Source organism: Oryctolagus cuniculus, chromosome 1, assembly GCF_051225735.1.
Source record: "Oryctolagus cuniculus isolate XC-2025 breed Fujian yellow rabbit chromosome 1, ASM5122573v1, whole genome shotgun sequence".
NCBI classification, from domain to species: Eukaryota; Metazoa; Chordata; class Mammalia; order Lagomorpha; family Leporidae; genus Oryctolagus; species Oryctolagus cuniculus.
The window spans coordinates 38,645,454-38,661,813 of NC_142867.1; the positions used below are offsets into that span (position 1 = coordinate 38,645,454).

The 16,360-nt window shown below is 42.7% G+C and overlaps 1 protein-coding gene across 3 annotated transcripts in view; it reads left to right on the forward strand.

Annotated features, from left to right (window-relative positions):
* Positions 1-1,523: 1,523 nt before the first annotated feature.
* The window catches only part of BDNF (brain derived neurotrophic factor), a 54,147-nt gene continuing 39,310 nt past the window's right edge, over positions 1,524-16,360 (forward strand). Inside the window, exon 1 of one of the 3 annotated variants that reach the window (XM_089310212.1) lies at positions 1,524-1,652. In XM_089310212.1, the coding sequence (XP_089166338.1) occupies positions 1,650-1,652 (3 nt within the window). In that variant the 5' untranslated portion in view covers positions 1,524-1,649. Of the gene's footprint in view, positions 1,653-2,508; positions 2,717-16,360 lie in introns of those variants that run through there. The other 2 variants (XM_089310230.1, XM_089310223.1) reach the window with 2 other exon arrangements.

A 16,360-nucleotide genomic window follows, 5' to 3' on the forward strand; every position in this document is an offset into this window, starting at 1 on the left:
CTGCTATTTCCTGAGGTTTCCGGAGTTCTGGCCAGGTCTCCAGCAGAGAGCACCACCCCTCCCCCATCCCGCCCGTCTTCCCCCTTATTTTACACCAGCGGTGGAGTGGGCCGGAGAGGGGGCGGGGGATGGAGGTAGAGGATTGTTTTATTGTGCTTTTCTCTTCTTGGCGAAGTTCATCCTTCTGCTTCCAAGTTACTTTCCGCCAACACGTGACCTCTCCACTTCCCAGCCTGCGCAGCCACCGGTGGGGAGGCGCGGGTGTTAACCGCGGGGCTTCCTGGGAGAGCCCCTTCCCGGCGTTCGCAGCCTCAGCCCCGGCTCCTGTCGCTCGCCGCTCTGCTCCCCGCCGCGTTCCCCCACGCGCGGCACCCCGGCGGCGGGGAGCCCCCGGAGGATGCGCTAGCGACTCTGGGGCCGAAGCACCAAGCAGACGCGGAGCGCCAAGCCTGCGGCTGGGCCTCCCTCGCTGCCACCGCCGGCGGCTCCGCACTCCGCGGCCAGCCATGCAGAGCTAGCTGCGCACCGGGGCTGTTAACTCACATTTGAGAAGCCATAACCCATTAGAGCAAACGCAGTCATAACTTCATTCAACTCAGCCGCTCGAGAGCTCGGCTTACACTGGTTCCTGTGGGCAACTAGTGGCTCGCTCGGGTGTCTCTCGCCTAGTCATCAGTCCCTAAGAGAAAAAGGGAAAGTTGCCTGACTGATGCGCGCTTCGACGCATGCAGTTGTTCCCAAGGACAAGTCACTTAGTCCCCCCTCCCTCACTCCCCCGCCCCCCGGCCGGCCCCCCAGCCCCCATTTGATCATCACTCACGATCTCGTCGGCTGGAGACCCTTAGTCATGACCGGGGTGGGGGGTGGCGGGGGGGAGGGGCACGAACTTTTCTCAGAAGTTTCCTTTTTAGCAAGGAGTCACAGTGAGTTGGTCACGTAAATAGCTCTGAGAGTCGTCGCCGCCGCCGCCCCCCTTGCCCCCTCCCCGCTGAGCTTTTCTGACACTGTTATTAAAGCGGTCGCCCGCTGGCGCTGATAAGCAACAAGTTCCCCAGCGGTCTTCCCGCCCTAGCCTGACAAGGCGAAGGTTTTCTTACCTGGAGACGGGGAAATCTCCTGAGTCGAGCTCAGCTTTGCCAGAACCCCCAGGTCTGACCCGAGCAGTGGGCAAGGGAGCGGTGTACGTGCTGGGTTATTTTTGTAAGGGTACCCCGAAACTCCTCACTTTTTTTCTGGGAACTTTCTCAGCCTGGACCCAGTGACGAGCGGTTAGGAGGCGCCCCAGGAGCAACCTGCTGTATAGCAGGGCAGTTGGGCAGTCATTGATGACCTCGCTCATTCATTAGAATCACGTAAGAACTAAAGAGGAAACGTGGCTCTCGGAGTGAGGGCGTTTGCGTAAATCTATAGGTTTTTCAACATCGGTGCCGGTTGCTTTGTCTTCTGTAGTCGCCAAGGTGGTTGAGAGTTTAAGCTTGCGGATATTGCAAAGGGTTATTAGATTCATAAGTCACACCAAGTGGTGGGCGATCCACTGAGCAAAGCCGAACTTCTCACATGATGACTTCAAACAAGACACATTACCTTCCAGCATCTGTTGGGGAGACCAGATTTTAAGACACTTGAGTCTCCAGGACAGCAAAGGCACAATGGTGAGTAGCGATAAACCTTGCATTATAATTGAGAAATCTTGACATGTTGCTTAACAACGGGCATATCACGGCGCTTCCTAGCACTTCACACGCCAAAGAACAGCAGCTACTCGGGCCAGGAGAATCGGGTTTTTACACAGTGCAACTTTAATTGGAATCATTTGAGATTTAACACAGCAATGTGGAACTGCGTGGAACAAACTTGGAGCTGAAGACGGGGGGTGTGTTATATTGTCTGTTCAGGGCTGATGCTTGTCTTCCAACCGTCTTGTATTCCATTCTTTGCCTTTATGTGTATGATGTGTGAGCATATTTTATGATTTATATGTGGGCATGTAATTGACATTCACAAGGGGAATAATTTCCATATAAAAACAGTAATACCATTAGAGGTTGGGGTTAGAGCTGGAAAGGGGGTATGGGTGGGGTAGAGGCTGGGAGTTTAGGTGCAGTGGGGGAGGGGTTCCGGGGGGGGGAAATAAGTCAGAAGTGCATATCTCCGGTAATGAAATGGGTAATCCTCTCAGAAGAAAGGGGGCTCATCAACATGTGATCAACTGTTAACAGGATGGCTTTGGCAAAGCCATCCGCGCGTGACAAAACGTAAGGAAGTGGAAGAAGCCGTCTAGAGCAATATCAAGTATCACTTAATTAGAGATGTTTTAGCCTTTTCCTCCTGCTGCGTCGGGTGTGTAATCGGGGCTACCGGGAGTCCATTCAGCACCTTGGACAGAGCCAACGGATTTGTCCGAGGTGGCGGTACTCCAGGTAGCCTTCTTCGCCCCCTGGAAAGCCGGCCTGAGTCGCCCTTAAAAAACGTCTTTTCTGAGGTTCGGCTCACACTGAGATCGGGGCTGAAGAGAGAGTCAGATTTTGGAGCGGAGCGTTTGGAAAGCGAGCCCCAGTTTGGTCCCCTCATTGAGCTCGCTGAAGTTGGCTTCCTAGCGGTGTAGGCTGGAATAGACTCTTGGCAAGCTCCGGGTTGGTATACTGGGTTAACTTTGGGAAATGCAAGTGTTTATCTCCAGGATCTAGCCACCGGGGTGGTGTAAGCCGCAAAGAAGGTAAGCACCGGGCCGGGGACCCCCTGCACCCCAGTTCTTGAGCTATTTTGATTCTCGATCTACGGGAGAGGACGCATGGTGGAAGGGAGGAAGTAGAGGGAGAGCGTGAGAGGGGGTTGTTTTGTGGTATTTGCCCAGTTTGAATTGCCCTAGGTGAGAACCCTGTGGCAAAGCGAGGAGGGGGGAAGGGAAAAAAAAGGTCAGTCTTCCTGCGGATATAATGAGTTTAGTTAACTTGGACCTGCAAATGTCTAATTCAAATGTAAGGTTTTTCTTTTTCTTCCCTTCACCTCCCTCTTTTCCGTTCTCTTTGCTGGGGTGTGTGCGTGTGTGTGTGTGCATGTGTGTGTGGTGTACAGTAAATTCATTACTAATTATGAAGCTTTTGGACAACGTTCGATTTCCTAAAATTTGACTTTGTACCATTCAGAATGAGGCAGTGGAGGTGGCGTGCAGTGGGGGAAAAGGAGGTTGGGGAGAGGGAAGGAGGTAACGCCAAATCTCCAACACAAAATGAATCAAGGTAATTTCAGCTCTTCTAGTGAGGAGGATTCATTCTCCCTGTAACCCTCCCTCCCTCTCTCTCTCTCCCTCCCTCCTTCCCGCCCCCCTTCTTCCACCCCGCCCCCTCCTGCCTCCATCCCTCCCTCATTCTATCTCTTCCTCTCCGTCGCCCTCGCTCCTCGCTGGATGTTTCTTTCTGGTTTTCTTTTTCTTTCTTTCTTCCTATCCTCTCTGCTGGCGAGTTTGGGGCGCTGGCTTGGAGGGCTCCCGCTTTCTCAAGGGAAGGGGAACCGCCGAGACCGCGCTCCGTTTCCCTGCCGGGCCGGATGCCTCACTGAGCCCAGGTCCGGGTCGGTCTGGGTAACTCAGGGAAAGAGAGCCTCTGCTTGGGAGTGAAAGGTCTTTTCCTGACCGAAGAGCCAGGGAGCGGGCCGGGGGCGGGAGTGGGGGGTGGCCTGGGTGGCTGGAGGCGGTGGAGAACACTGGTAGCTCCGGCGGCTGGAGAGAGCCACCAATCAGCTGGTCGCGTAGACCGCCCAGCCAGGGCTAGGTTTCGCCTGGAGGCGCGGGTAGAGGGCGGCGGACAGCCCGCAGGGCCGCCGCCGCTCCTGTGAACCCGGAGCCTGGTGGGTGGTGGAGGTGGAGGGCTCCGCGGGTGAGCCGGGAGCAGCTCGGAGCCGCCCAGCCTTCTGTTCCACCTCCTGGTCCCCGCCTGTGCCCCCGGGGGACCCCGGGAGGCCGGAGCCGGGTGCTGCGTTGTCCTCCTCTTTGGAGAGCCAAGGGACTTGCTCGCTTCTGGGCGGGGGCCACCCACCTCTTCACACTCCTACACCCCTCACTGCCACCCCATTCCTGGGCCCTTTGTTCCGGCCATAGTGCCCAGCCCGGTGGCAGTTTTAGCCCCGGGGCTTGATCGTTCTGGTCTCCTCTCCCCATCGGTCCTTGTTAATTAAAAGGCAAGGGTTTGGGATGGGGGCGAGAGGAGTGTACAGAATACCTATTTCCCAAACTCAAGACTCAAAACTGGTTTAGCGAAAGAAAGAATCCCAACTCTGCGCAGGTGAAAGGATGGATTCATAGGCAACGCGAGGATATTGTGGAAATTTAGAAGGGGGGGGGGAACAGGCACTAGGATCAGATGACGGTGATAGGCTGCTCGGCACACAAAGAGAGCGTAGGGCAGGGTTTACGGAGCAAGCCTACAGCGAATGGGGCACAGATTGTTCCGAGATCCAGTCGTTTTCTCAGTCAGATCTACGCGAGAGGAGGAGAGAGGAGGGGCGGGGAGGGGAGTGTGACGGGAGGGGCTGGGCTTGGGGGCGGGGGGATTTCTGATCAGTCTGATGCAATTCCAAGCGTGCTGCAAAGGAACTCCAAGGCGCTCGCATCACCATCGCCACCCACCCTTCCCAGATGGTGCTGTTTTAAATACGGATCTGCAGGGCTGAACGCAGAACTGGGAGATTTATTGCAAAATCCCAGGAAGGGGGGAGGGGGGACGGGGAATGGAGGGACCGAATTTAAAGGTGCAACGCCTGCTTTTCCCCAATCAAGTGGCAACCATTCGGAATTTCTTTTTCTTTCTGCCTTCTTGTCTCTGGGTTCTAATTCACCAAAGAGGAGGTGTAAATATTGTGACATTTCGAGGCAGCTTGATGGATGAGGAAAAAACTCATCTGTCACTCTAAATTGCAGAGTTCCCTCTCCCCGCACCAAGCCTTGCTGGCGAATACTCGCTGCTGCCTGATACAGTTGCTAGAGCTTCAGATGAATGCACCGTTAAGGGAATATTATCCTTTTAGTCTACTTGCCAATTTATCTGACAGTTGAACCGAGAAAATTGTAGATTTCATGTCTCTGGGAGACAAGGAGCGGAAAAGCTAAACAGTCTAATTTTTGCAACCTCGAGCTCTTTAACAACTTAAATAAACCTCAAAAGTGTCACGTCATTCTCGCGCGCGCGCGCGCACACCACACACACACACACACACACACACATCCTTGACTTGTGAAATGAAATGGTTTCACCTAAAGTGTCGTGGACATGAATGTCACTTTAAGAACGGTGCACCTGGTGTTCAGTGTTTATGTGTATTTACATAGAGCTCTTCAGCATGAAGAATAATTGTTAACCTACAAAATTTAACAGTAAGCTAGCCCACTTTTGTATCTCCTGGTCTTGCATATTAATATTTCTGCCTGCCAGATCTTAGCTTGTTCTAGCTCTCCCCATGGAATATATCAGTATTGATTTAGATGAAAATATGCGAATCCTGCCCATACGATTTTCAGTGTCATTGATAGTAAGACCTACAACACAGCAGTTTTTGGAGGATGAAAGAGAATGTAGGAAAGAGCGTTGCAAACTGGGAAGCAGGCACTCCCTAAACGGGGAGCATCATTGTGACATTCTTCTTGGCATATAACATTTTCGTTTCATGGGACCAGAGTACAAATTATTTTAAAATATCATCTAATATGTGTATGGCCCAGGCAAAAATGATAATTTTAAGAACAAATGATTAGCTGACTTACAAAATATTATTTATCAACTGTCTATCAGTTGGAAATTGGAAAGACAACTTTAAAAAGATCTAAAATTCACACAGATAAGCTTCCTCGTTCATTTACCAGACTCTTTCCCTATCAAATTTCTAAATTCTTGTTAAGAAGAGAAGCTGGTGAATTTCTTTCCTTTTCCTGGCCTGTCCTCTAGGGGAAGCTTTAGTAAGAAACAACATTCCCAAATCAGGCAGTGATGGAAATAAGGCCAGGGGCTGGATGACTAGAAAATAAACAACCAGACACAAAAGCCACAAAGAGAAATGAGGGGAAATCAGCTTTAAAACATGACTTACAAATGTTTTTTATATTTTAATTCTGTTTTAATTATCATGGTTTTAATTTTTGATCTTGGGATCAGGTTCCAACTTGCTCAAATAACATTCCCCCAATCATATTGCTTACAATCTGTCAGTTAGAATGATGTTTAATTGAACATATTTTTTATTAAATATACTTCTACCAAAGGCCAATAAAGCTAATCTTTGCTTTTAATTAGGACAAACTAATCTAACCATTTAAATGAGCTTAATGAGTATGAACTGATATCATCTGTTTTAAAACTCTGCTTAAAACTAAATTTGTTCTGAAAAGCACTGACTTGCCAACAAATTATCTATTTTTGAGCTTTCTTTTCACTCTATGGATAATTTAATGAGTTGCCTATTTTAATTTTACAACTGCTACCTCAGAAGTATCTCAAATTATCTTTCTTTGGCTGGTGTCTTTGCTGATCTGCTACTGCCTCTGTGTGTGTGTGTGTGTGTGTGTGTGTGTGTGTTTTCTAGTGAGAATTTAACAAGCAGTCTTTTAAATTTACATGCATAATCCATGTAAAGAACAGGCATAGTGCTTCATAATAAAAATAAACACTAGCACTCAATGAAGGCTTACTATTTTTGACTACTATAGACATGGGAGCAGAGGAGTTCTTTAAGGGAGAAAAACTAAAATTCTTAAATGATAAGAAAGAAAATATTCATCCCCCTTTGGCTCAAGGGTGACCATAATTTCAAAAATATTTAATTTTTCTTCCTTTACTTTGGAATTTAGAGGTTTAATAAGTGTCCCTTTAGAAAAATACACATGTTCTATAAAGAATAAAACTGTCTGTCCTAACATCATGATGCAGAGATCAAAATATTAAATTCCTTATCTCAGCCTCCACTGTCATTTAACAATTTTGAGGGAATTCTGAGTTTTAAAAATTCAGATGACTTTTTTTCTAACATTCTAAAAGATGCCTGTAAGGAATTCTTTCTTGTAGTGCAGACTTTACTTGTACTTCCCTATTAATGGTAGTTTATATTCATATAGCACTTTGAAATCTCTTTATGGATTTCTTTATTTGACTTCCTTTATCAAACATGTGGGGTAGAAATCATTAATCACCTTTTATAGATGAGAACACTAAGGTGAAGGGTTGCCCAAGACCACTTTGCCAGGAAGAGGTAAAGGCTGATTCAGAATCTACATCTTCATATTTCAAAGATGGCATTCATTCCTCTCTAGACCAACTCTGCCAAGGCAGCTGAGGGAGTTGTAGGCATTACTTCCTCATATTTTTATTTCTTTAGCTTAAGAAATTGCCTACTGATAGTTCTAAAATTTCTGCAGGCTTAGTGCAAAGTTTTAACCAGCCTATGCCCTTCCCTTAATAAACCTTTCTTTTCCTCTCCCAGTTATAGGTTCAAAGAAGGCAGGAGTCTTACTTTAGCAGAAATACCATCTGAAGTACCATCGCCAACTCCCCACAAAACAAACATAGGAAATAGAAGAGCAAAAGCCAAGAAGTACATTACTTTTACTCACGAGTCATAGAATCTGAGGGGTAGGAAAGTTCTCAGAGGCCACTTAGCACAGCCCATATTTGATCCATGAATTCATGCTGATTTATTTTCTTTCAACCCCCAAATTGCATCCCAGTCTTGGATGCCTGGATACTTGTTTATGTTGGTAGATATTCGGTGGATATCTTATTTGATCATGAACTTGACTGGCCATTTCTCACGTTGTGCAAAAGGTACATTTTCTATGGAGGCTCTAACATTCTAAATTTTATTTTGTAAGTATTCATTGACAATATATTAAGCATCATGAACTGTGTTGAGATCGGATATTCAGCAATGAGCAAGTCTCTTAACTTGCTGAAGCTTATAGTCTAGAGACAAAGACTTGTCCCTTCATTACCTCTGTTCCTTGAAAGGGAACAAACTTCTAGATTCTTACTTCTTTCAATAGAATGCAGTGAATCAGAGTAAAAGCCTGAGTTTAAGCATTACTCTCAACTAGTTGTCAGAAGCTAGAAAAGTCAATCACCCAAAATCTCCTTTTCCAGCTCTGACTTTGTGTGATATAAAAGGTGGTCTATAACTATTTATTGGTGGGAAGTATATCCTAAGTTACCCTAACCCTCGATGATTTATAATTTTGGGTTCCACCAATTTTAGCTTGTTAAGAAAAACATTATGAAAAGTCAAAGCAAGTCATTTGAACCCAACATAGAAGGAATCTAGGTATTGAATTTACCGTTTACTGAGGAATGATGACTTATAAAGTTTTAATTTGACCGATGATTTCAAACTTCTGTAGAGTATTCTTTAAAGGATATAGTGTGATAGAAGACCTTTTATCAAAATTTAATCCTTATGTTCTTTGTGCATGTAGATGTTCTAATTTTTCAGGTCATTGCCTTTTAAATCAAAGATATTGCATCTTGAAATTGCCTGAATATCATGAATAATGCATTATATATATATACACGATAATAGGTAATTAGATGGACTAACCAGGAGAAACATGAAAGGGAGCGGGTAGCCCAAGAATTGCAGAAGGTGTGTGGGCATTTTGACATCCAGGAAATGCTATAGATCTGTCCTTAGCTAACTCAGCCTGGTGGAGATAATTAAGAAAAAATGTGGGTGTAAAAAGACTGCAAGCTATTCCCTAGGATTGGTTAGACTGCTGCAGTAGTTCAAAAACAATTGGCACTGCCACCCACACTGGACATGATTGCCCTTTGATGAGGCAGCTATTGACTTTTATAAAGATGCCATATTTAAAATAACTTCTGATGCACTAGGGATGACAGACATCATTCTTGAGTTCTATTTTTGACAAATGGCAAAACATATTCCAAAGTATTAATTTAAAAATAAAAAATCTTTGAAGTCTACTTTCCAAAAACGAGCAGTTTAGCAACATGTGACCTCTGAATTTAACAATTCAGCCTAAAACTGTGAGAAAATCTATGGCTTGTATTTAACAAGTAATGGTCATTTTCTGGACCACCACAGGAAGTAGAAAGTATGTCCTCTGTGTTCTTAATCTCTGAGTGAATGCTAAATGAGCTTCAAAATGTTCACACACAAAGGAAAAGGAGGCTGGCGCCGCGGCTCACTAGGCTAATCCTCCACCTTGCGGTGCCGACACACCGGGTTCTAGTCCCGGTCAGGGCGCCGGATTCTGTCCTGGTTGCCCCTCTCCCAGGCCAGCTCTCTGCTGTGGCCAGGGAGTGCAGTGGAGGATGGCCCAAGTGCTTGGGCCCTGCACCCACGTGGGAGACCAGGAAAAGCACCTGGCTCCTGCCTTTGGATCAGCGCAGTGCACCGGCCGCAGCACGCTGGCCTCAGCGGCCATTAGAGGGTGAACCAATGGCAAAAAGGAAGACCTTTCTCTCTCTGTCTCTCTCTCTCATTGTCCACTCTGCCTGTCAAAAATAAAAAATAAAAATAAAAAAAGACAAAAAAAGAAAAAGGAATTCAACAATTGTCCTAAATAACAGAAGAAAATGCTCTATCTTGGGGCCCAGAGTATTTGCTATAAAGTTATGCTATCTATAAATTACTTCAAAATATGATAAATCTCATATACATAAATATCAGAAAGGGTTGGAACAGATTTTTCTCCAACTTCAAGGAAATAAATCAACTATCTGTTGTCCTTATGTAAGAAGGCTACTATGGGGAAAAAATCCCTAAATTAGGTAATTGTAGAAAGGCTCAACAAACAACAAAAGCATCGGGAGTAGGACAGTGCAGGATGAATGAATGGAGAGGAAAAAGAGGATGTGGAAAAATTTGAGTCAAGAAATAAAAAGAAGAGCCAAGATAGAGTTCAGATTATCCTGGGGCTCTTGAGTCATAGCTTCCTGTGAATAAACCTCAAGGTCTTCTGTCCATGGATATGTTATCTACCTTCTTTTTTTTAAAAAAAAAAAAGATTTATTTATTTATTTGAAAGGCAGAGAGAGAGAGAGAGAGGTCTTCCATCCACTGGTTCACTCCCCAGATGGCCTCATTGGCTGGAGCTAGGCCAATCCGAAGCCAGGAGCCAGGAACTTCTGGGTCTCCCTTGCAGGTGCAGGGGTCCAAGCACTTGGGCTATCTTCTACTGCTTTCCCAGGCCATAGCAGAGATCTGGATTGGAAGTGGAGCAGCCATGAGTTGAACTGGCACCCATATGGGGTGCCAGCACCACAGGCAGCATCTTTACCTGCTACACCACAGCACTGCCCCATTATCTACCTTCTATACCCTTTACTGCTCTGGTTACTTCATTCAGAAGCAATAATTTCTTTTGATTGTACCTTCTTCTTCCATTAAGGGCCTCTTTTTCCCCAACATGTTCCTTAATTATTGTTTAAGTTTTACTCTCTTAGTATTATCTTTTATCAAATGTTGAAAAATCATGGTGTTTGTAACCTTTCATGTGCCATGGAGTCCACTCTTTGGGAAGTCTGGAGAATAATGTTTCTAAATGAATAAAATCGTAACTGTAAGATTACAAAGAAAGCCCATTACAATGATATACAGTTATAAAAATATTAGGAAACAGTATTGTGTGATACAGTAATAGATATACTTTTAAATGCATTAAACAAAAACTAGTAAGGTAAATACTATAATTTTGAAGTAGTGATAAGCATCAATGTATTTTGAAATATCTCTAACAACTGACTTGTAACATGAAGATGTTTGTGATGTCTTGTTATTAAAGTTTGCAATTACTACTGCATGACAATTCTCACACATGTTTGACAACATAACACTTAGGGGACACTTATTAATATAGTATAGATTCAAAAATGTTAATTTAACCAATGGCAACATTAGCTATTGGTTATCATTCTTGGCAAGAGAAAATTGCTGCTTGGTGGAAAAAAAAACCTCCTCAAAATCACTTTTGCAATTAGACAAAGGACCTTATGGGGGAAGGCCCAAATGATGTGATATCTAGGGTGGATAGACATGTTTCTATTGACTGAGTTATAACCTTGCAGTGTATCCTCAAGGTTATCCAGGGGCACATGATACTTAAGTTGTTTTCTGAGGAGCAAATAAATGAATAATAAAATCAAACTTTATGGAGCTCATTATAATGATAATTCTGTATTTCCAAATCTAGTTGAATGTGCACAACCACTCTTCTAGGAAGAGATTATTATTATACTATTATTTTAAAGATAAGAAAACTGAGGCAGCAGTTAATTAATTAACTATACTAAATTAGCAGAGCCAATAAATGTCAAAACTAGACTCAAACATGTATCTAATGTCAAAGCCCTTTTTAAAAAATTACCAAGCTAATATTCAAAGCCCTATGCAGTCTTAGCTGCTACTATGACAATGGCTATAATGCTAAAAATGCTATTAAGAGAAAGAATTGTCCGGAAATAAGTATATAGCCACTGAAGAGAAAGACTAGAATTCTGGGGGGCTGGTATGGCCCAGCAGGTTAAGCCTCCTCCTATAATGCGTGCATCTCCATTTCCAATATAGCTCCCTGCTAATGCACCTTGGAAAGCGGTGAATGATGGCCCACGTATTTGGGCCCCTGCACCCATGTGAGAGACTCAGCAGAAGCTTCTGGATCCTGGCTTTGGCCTGGTCCAGCCCTGGCCATTGTGGCCATTAAATGAGTGAAACAACAGATAGAAAAGCTCTCTCCCTCACTCACTCGCTCTTGCTCTCTCTTTTTCTCTCTCTTCTCCTCTATCTATAATTTTGCCTTTCAAATAAAAAAAAAGACTTAAAAAAACTTTTAAAAAAAAAGGAATATGGGACTGTTCACCTGCATGTTCTTCCTTCCACTTCATTTAGTTTATTACCAATTGGATGATGTCTAACTCCTTTCTTAACTTGTTTAGGGCAATTCCAAGTTAGTTAACTTCTGAAAGTTATTGAGTAAGAAACGTTATAAATTGTTTAGATTAGGATTTAGTGTGTTTAGAAGACATTTCATAAGTTTGCCTTTTCAAACTGTTACTGGCTATAGTACTGCAGATGCTGTGAGGAGGAACGCCCTCTCCAAAGACACACAGTGGATGACAAACCTCCAAAGCTAACATGTTGTTTATAGATGTAGAGAAGAAGAGGATGGACAAGTACAGTCTTAAACGTAATTACAAGGCTTACAGTCCCTGTTGGGGACTAAAATGTTTATTGGCTTTCCTTGTGCAATTCAATGTTCTTCCTCCAAAGGCTCCACTCTAAACTTGGAGCCTCTCTGGAAATAGCATCTCATTTGGGAGAATGCCAGGAATTATTGTTTGGGTCCTTTGTGTCTTTGCATCAACTTTGAACTTGGAATATTTGCTGTAAAAACTAAACTAGGAGGTGATCTGGGTAATGGAATCATATATCTATTTGGGCATCTTCCTGATAAATGCCATCCATCTTCCTCCTAGAAAGCAGCTCCTAGAAAGACGTGGTTTTAAATGAGGGATTGGATGCATACTGGTAAGTCTTAGATAGCACAAGTCAGTGGTCTTGGCAGAGCTTCCAAATTCATGTAAAAAATCAAAGATGTAGAAGTCTATGGAGAGACCTTATCCCACTCTACTCTTAGGGAATAACACCATGAATTCATAATGAATTTTAAATGTCCTGGAACTCAGAAATAAGCCCGGTGAAAAAGGATGATCTTAAAGCACATTTTCATGTGTGAAGAAGTCCTCCCAAAGCCTTGTCAGATGTAACTAAGTAATACAATGGAAAGAAGAATAAGCAACCTTACTTATCTTGGCTCAAGGCTCTAACTTTTGAAACTTTTTGGAACATGAGTTCCAAGTTCAGTTTATTAAGTAATATATAGCTCCTAAAAGGAGTCCAAATTTACATGGAAAAAATGCCGTAGAGATGATCTACTTCCTTAGTTCCTCTACCACATTGAAATCACATGAATCATTTGTTCTTTCTGAATTAGGGTCTGAATGTGTTGCCAGATTTGACAACTACAGTTTATAGCCCACTGACTTCATTTTATTGATTGAGCAGCTGAGGTGCACAGTAGTGATGGTCTTTCAATGTATTCAATAAATAGTTATACGGTCTTTATAGTATCTATGTATACAAGCTTGAGCTAGTGAATTTGCTTGCCTAACTTGGCTAGAAAATGATAGAGTTTAAATAAGGACCCAAGATCTCTTGACTAGAATCTTGGCTTCAAAATCATGTCAAATGACAAAGATATTTCTTCTATTTCCTAGTAATCAAAACAAAAGAAGGACAAAAATTTTTAATTATTTTGATTTTCAAAATAAACTGTGTGCATATAACAGATTACACTAATAAAATATAAGTAAAATATTGATAACATGTCAGTAATAAATTTATTAATTTCAAAATGGGAGGACAAAATAATTATATTTTAAATTTCTTAAAACATCCACAGTTACTTAATAATTATTGAAACACTAGCTAAGACAAGACAAAACAAAACCTCAGGTTTTCATGGATTCCCATATTATTATTTGTGTTTCAGCATTACTGTATTGACTCTCTTGTCTGAGATTTGACATTACTTCTCTTTGTTTTTCAATGACAACATTGTTTTAGCTCTCCTCCACTCCAAGGAAAACAACAATAACAACAACCTGATTTGTTTCCCTTAAAATGATCAAGAAATAAAGAAGGAAATCTAAAATTAATTGTATTTGGCCGGCGCGCGGCTCACTAGGCTAATCCTCCGCCTTGCGGCACCAGCACACCGGGTTCTCGTCCCGGTCAGGGCGCCGGATTCTGTCCCGGTTGCCCCTCTTCCAGGCCAGCTCTCTGCTGTGGCCAGGGAGTGCAGTGGAGGATGGCCCAAGTGCTTGGACCCTGCACCCCACGGGAGACCAGGAGAAGCACCTGGCTCCTGGCTTCGGATCAGCGCAATGCGCCGGCCGCAGCGCTCTGGCCTCGGCGGCCATGGGAGGGTGAACCAACGGCAAAAAGGAAGACCTTTCTCTATGTCTCTCTCTCTCTCTCACTGTCCACTCTGCCTGTCAAAAAAAAAAATAATAATAATGCAATTATATTTGTTAAAATCCACAGTCCTATAAAATATTACAAATTTAATTTTTCAAAGCAATACTCTTTAGAACTGTTTCCTTTGTTCTTATATTACATCCATACTTATGGTTATGCTTTTGAGCAACACTGTTCTAAAGTTGTAGTCTTATAATTATCATCCAAATGAAAGGTAAATTAGATATTTATAAATTAATCCTTAGCAGTCAGAGCTATGCTGATCAAGTCACCATTTCTCATAGTGTCCATTTCACTTCAGGAGGTTTCCTTTTTGGTGTTGAGTCAGTTGTCACCGATCAGGGAGAACATATGGTATTTGTCCCTTTGGGACTGGCTTACTTCACTCAGCATGATCTGTGTTAATACATTATCCCTCATACATTATCCCTCATAGTATTTTTTTTTGTCTGTTCTACTTAATATTACTGGTTTAATTCTGTAATTATCACACAGTTATTCTTAAGTGTTGAAAATTAACCGAAATGTGATCCCTGTTAAACATAAGAGTGGGAATAAGAGAGGGAAGAGATGTATAATTTGGGACATGCTCGGGCTGACTTGCCCCAATTGGTAGAGTTGGAAACATACCAGGGGATTCCAATTCAATCCCATCAAGGTGGCATGTGCCAATGCCATCTCACTACTCCAAGTGATCAATTTCAGTTCACAATTGATCATAATGAAAGGACTAAGAGTCAAAGGGAGCACATAAACAAGTCTAGTATCTGCTAACACCAACCGATAGAATAAATAAAGGGGAGAGTGATCCAACATGGGAAGTGAGATACTCAGCAGACTCATAGAATGGCGGATGTCCTAAATAGCACTCTGGCCTCAGAATCAGCCCTAAAGGCACTCGGATCTGGCTGAAAAGCCCATGAGAGTATTTCAGGCATGGAAAGCCAAGACACTCTGGCAAAAAGATCTCTGTGAGTGAGATCCCAGTGGAAAGAACAGGTCTTCAAAGAGGGAGGTGCCTTTCTCTGAAGGGAGGAGAGAACCTCCACTTTGACTATGACCGTGTCTAAACAAGATAAGAGTCGGAGAACTCAAGGGGCTTCCATAGCCTTGGAAACTCATAACTGGTGCATAGGGAGATTACTGATGCCATAAACAGGAGTGTCAATTGGTAAAGTCAACAACAGGAGTCACTGTGCACTTACTCCTCATGTAGGATCTCGGTCCTTAACGTGCTGTACACTGAGGCTTAATGCTATAACGAGTACTCAAACAGTATATTTCACTTTGTGTTTCTATGGGGGTGCAAACGACTGAAATCTTTACTTAATGTACACTAAACTGATCTTCTGTAAAAAAAAAAAAAAAAAAGAAAGAAATTTTCAATTCCCAACTTGACTCTCACTGGGATTAAACATGACAATAGGTCTGATCTGATTTCATCATCATTTTAAAAAAATCATCTATTATTTTTCACTTTATGTTTCTGTGTGGGAGCAAACTGTTGAAATACTTACTTAAGGTATACTAAGCTGATCTTCTGTATATTAAGATAATCGAAAATGAATCTTGATGTGAATGGAAGGGGAGAGGGAGTGGGAAAGGGGAGGGTTGTTGGTGGGAGGGACGATATGGGGGGGGAAGCCATTGTAACCCATGAGTCGTACTTTGGAAATTTATATTCATTAAATAAAAGATAAAAAAAAAAAAATAAATTAATTAATCCTACAGATGGAAAGGAAAATTGTAAATAAAAAAATCTGAACTTCCAAAGCACAGTAATAAAAGATAATATTAGAAAAAATATGAGGCTAGCCAATAGTCAAGACTATGTTAAACTTCTACATATTTTTGGGACAAATTGACATCATATAGATTAGCATGATTCCCTTTTATAGAATTGAACCTATTTTTTCCCAGATTAATTATTTTTTTATGCATACAAAATGAAAGGAAAAGAAAATTTGTCTCACAAAGTAGTTCTAACATGATCTACCTTCACAATCTGGCTGCAGTGCTCTATGGATATGCTATTCATGTGACCATGATAACTGAAGTCTTTCAGAATCAACAGAAAGTAACAAGCAATGTAAAGCTCACTTCTGTAGCTTACACTGGGAACTTCTTTTTTATTATTAAAGAGGCCAATAGATGGTAATATGTTTGACTCATTTTTCCCAAGGCCTTCAGGAAAACATGCCTATGAAATAAAAGATCTTCAATGAAAATGATTGTCTTGCATTTTGGAGAAGCATGAAACTTGGTAAATAAATTAAATATTTGGTCTTCATTGTTATAATTCAGCATGGAGGGTAATTTGAGGAAA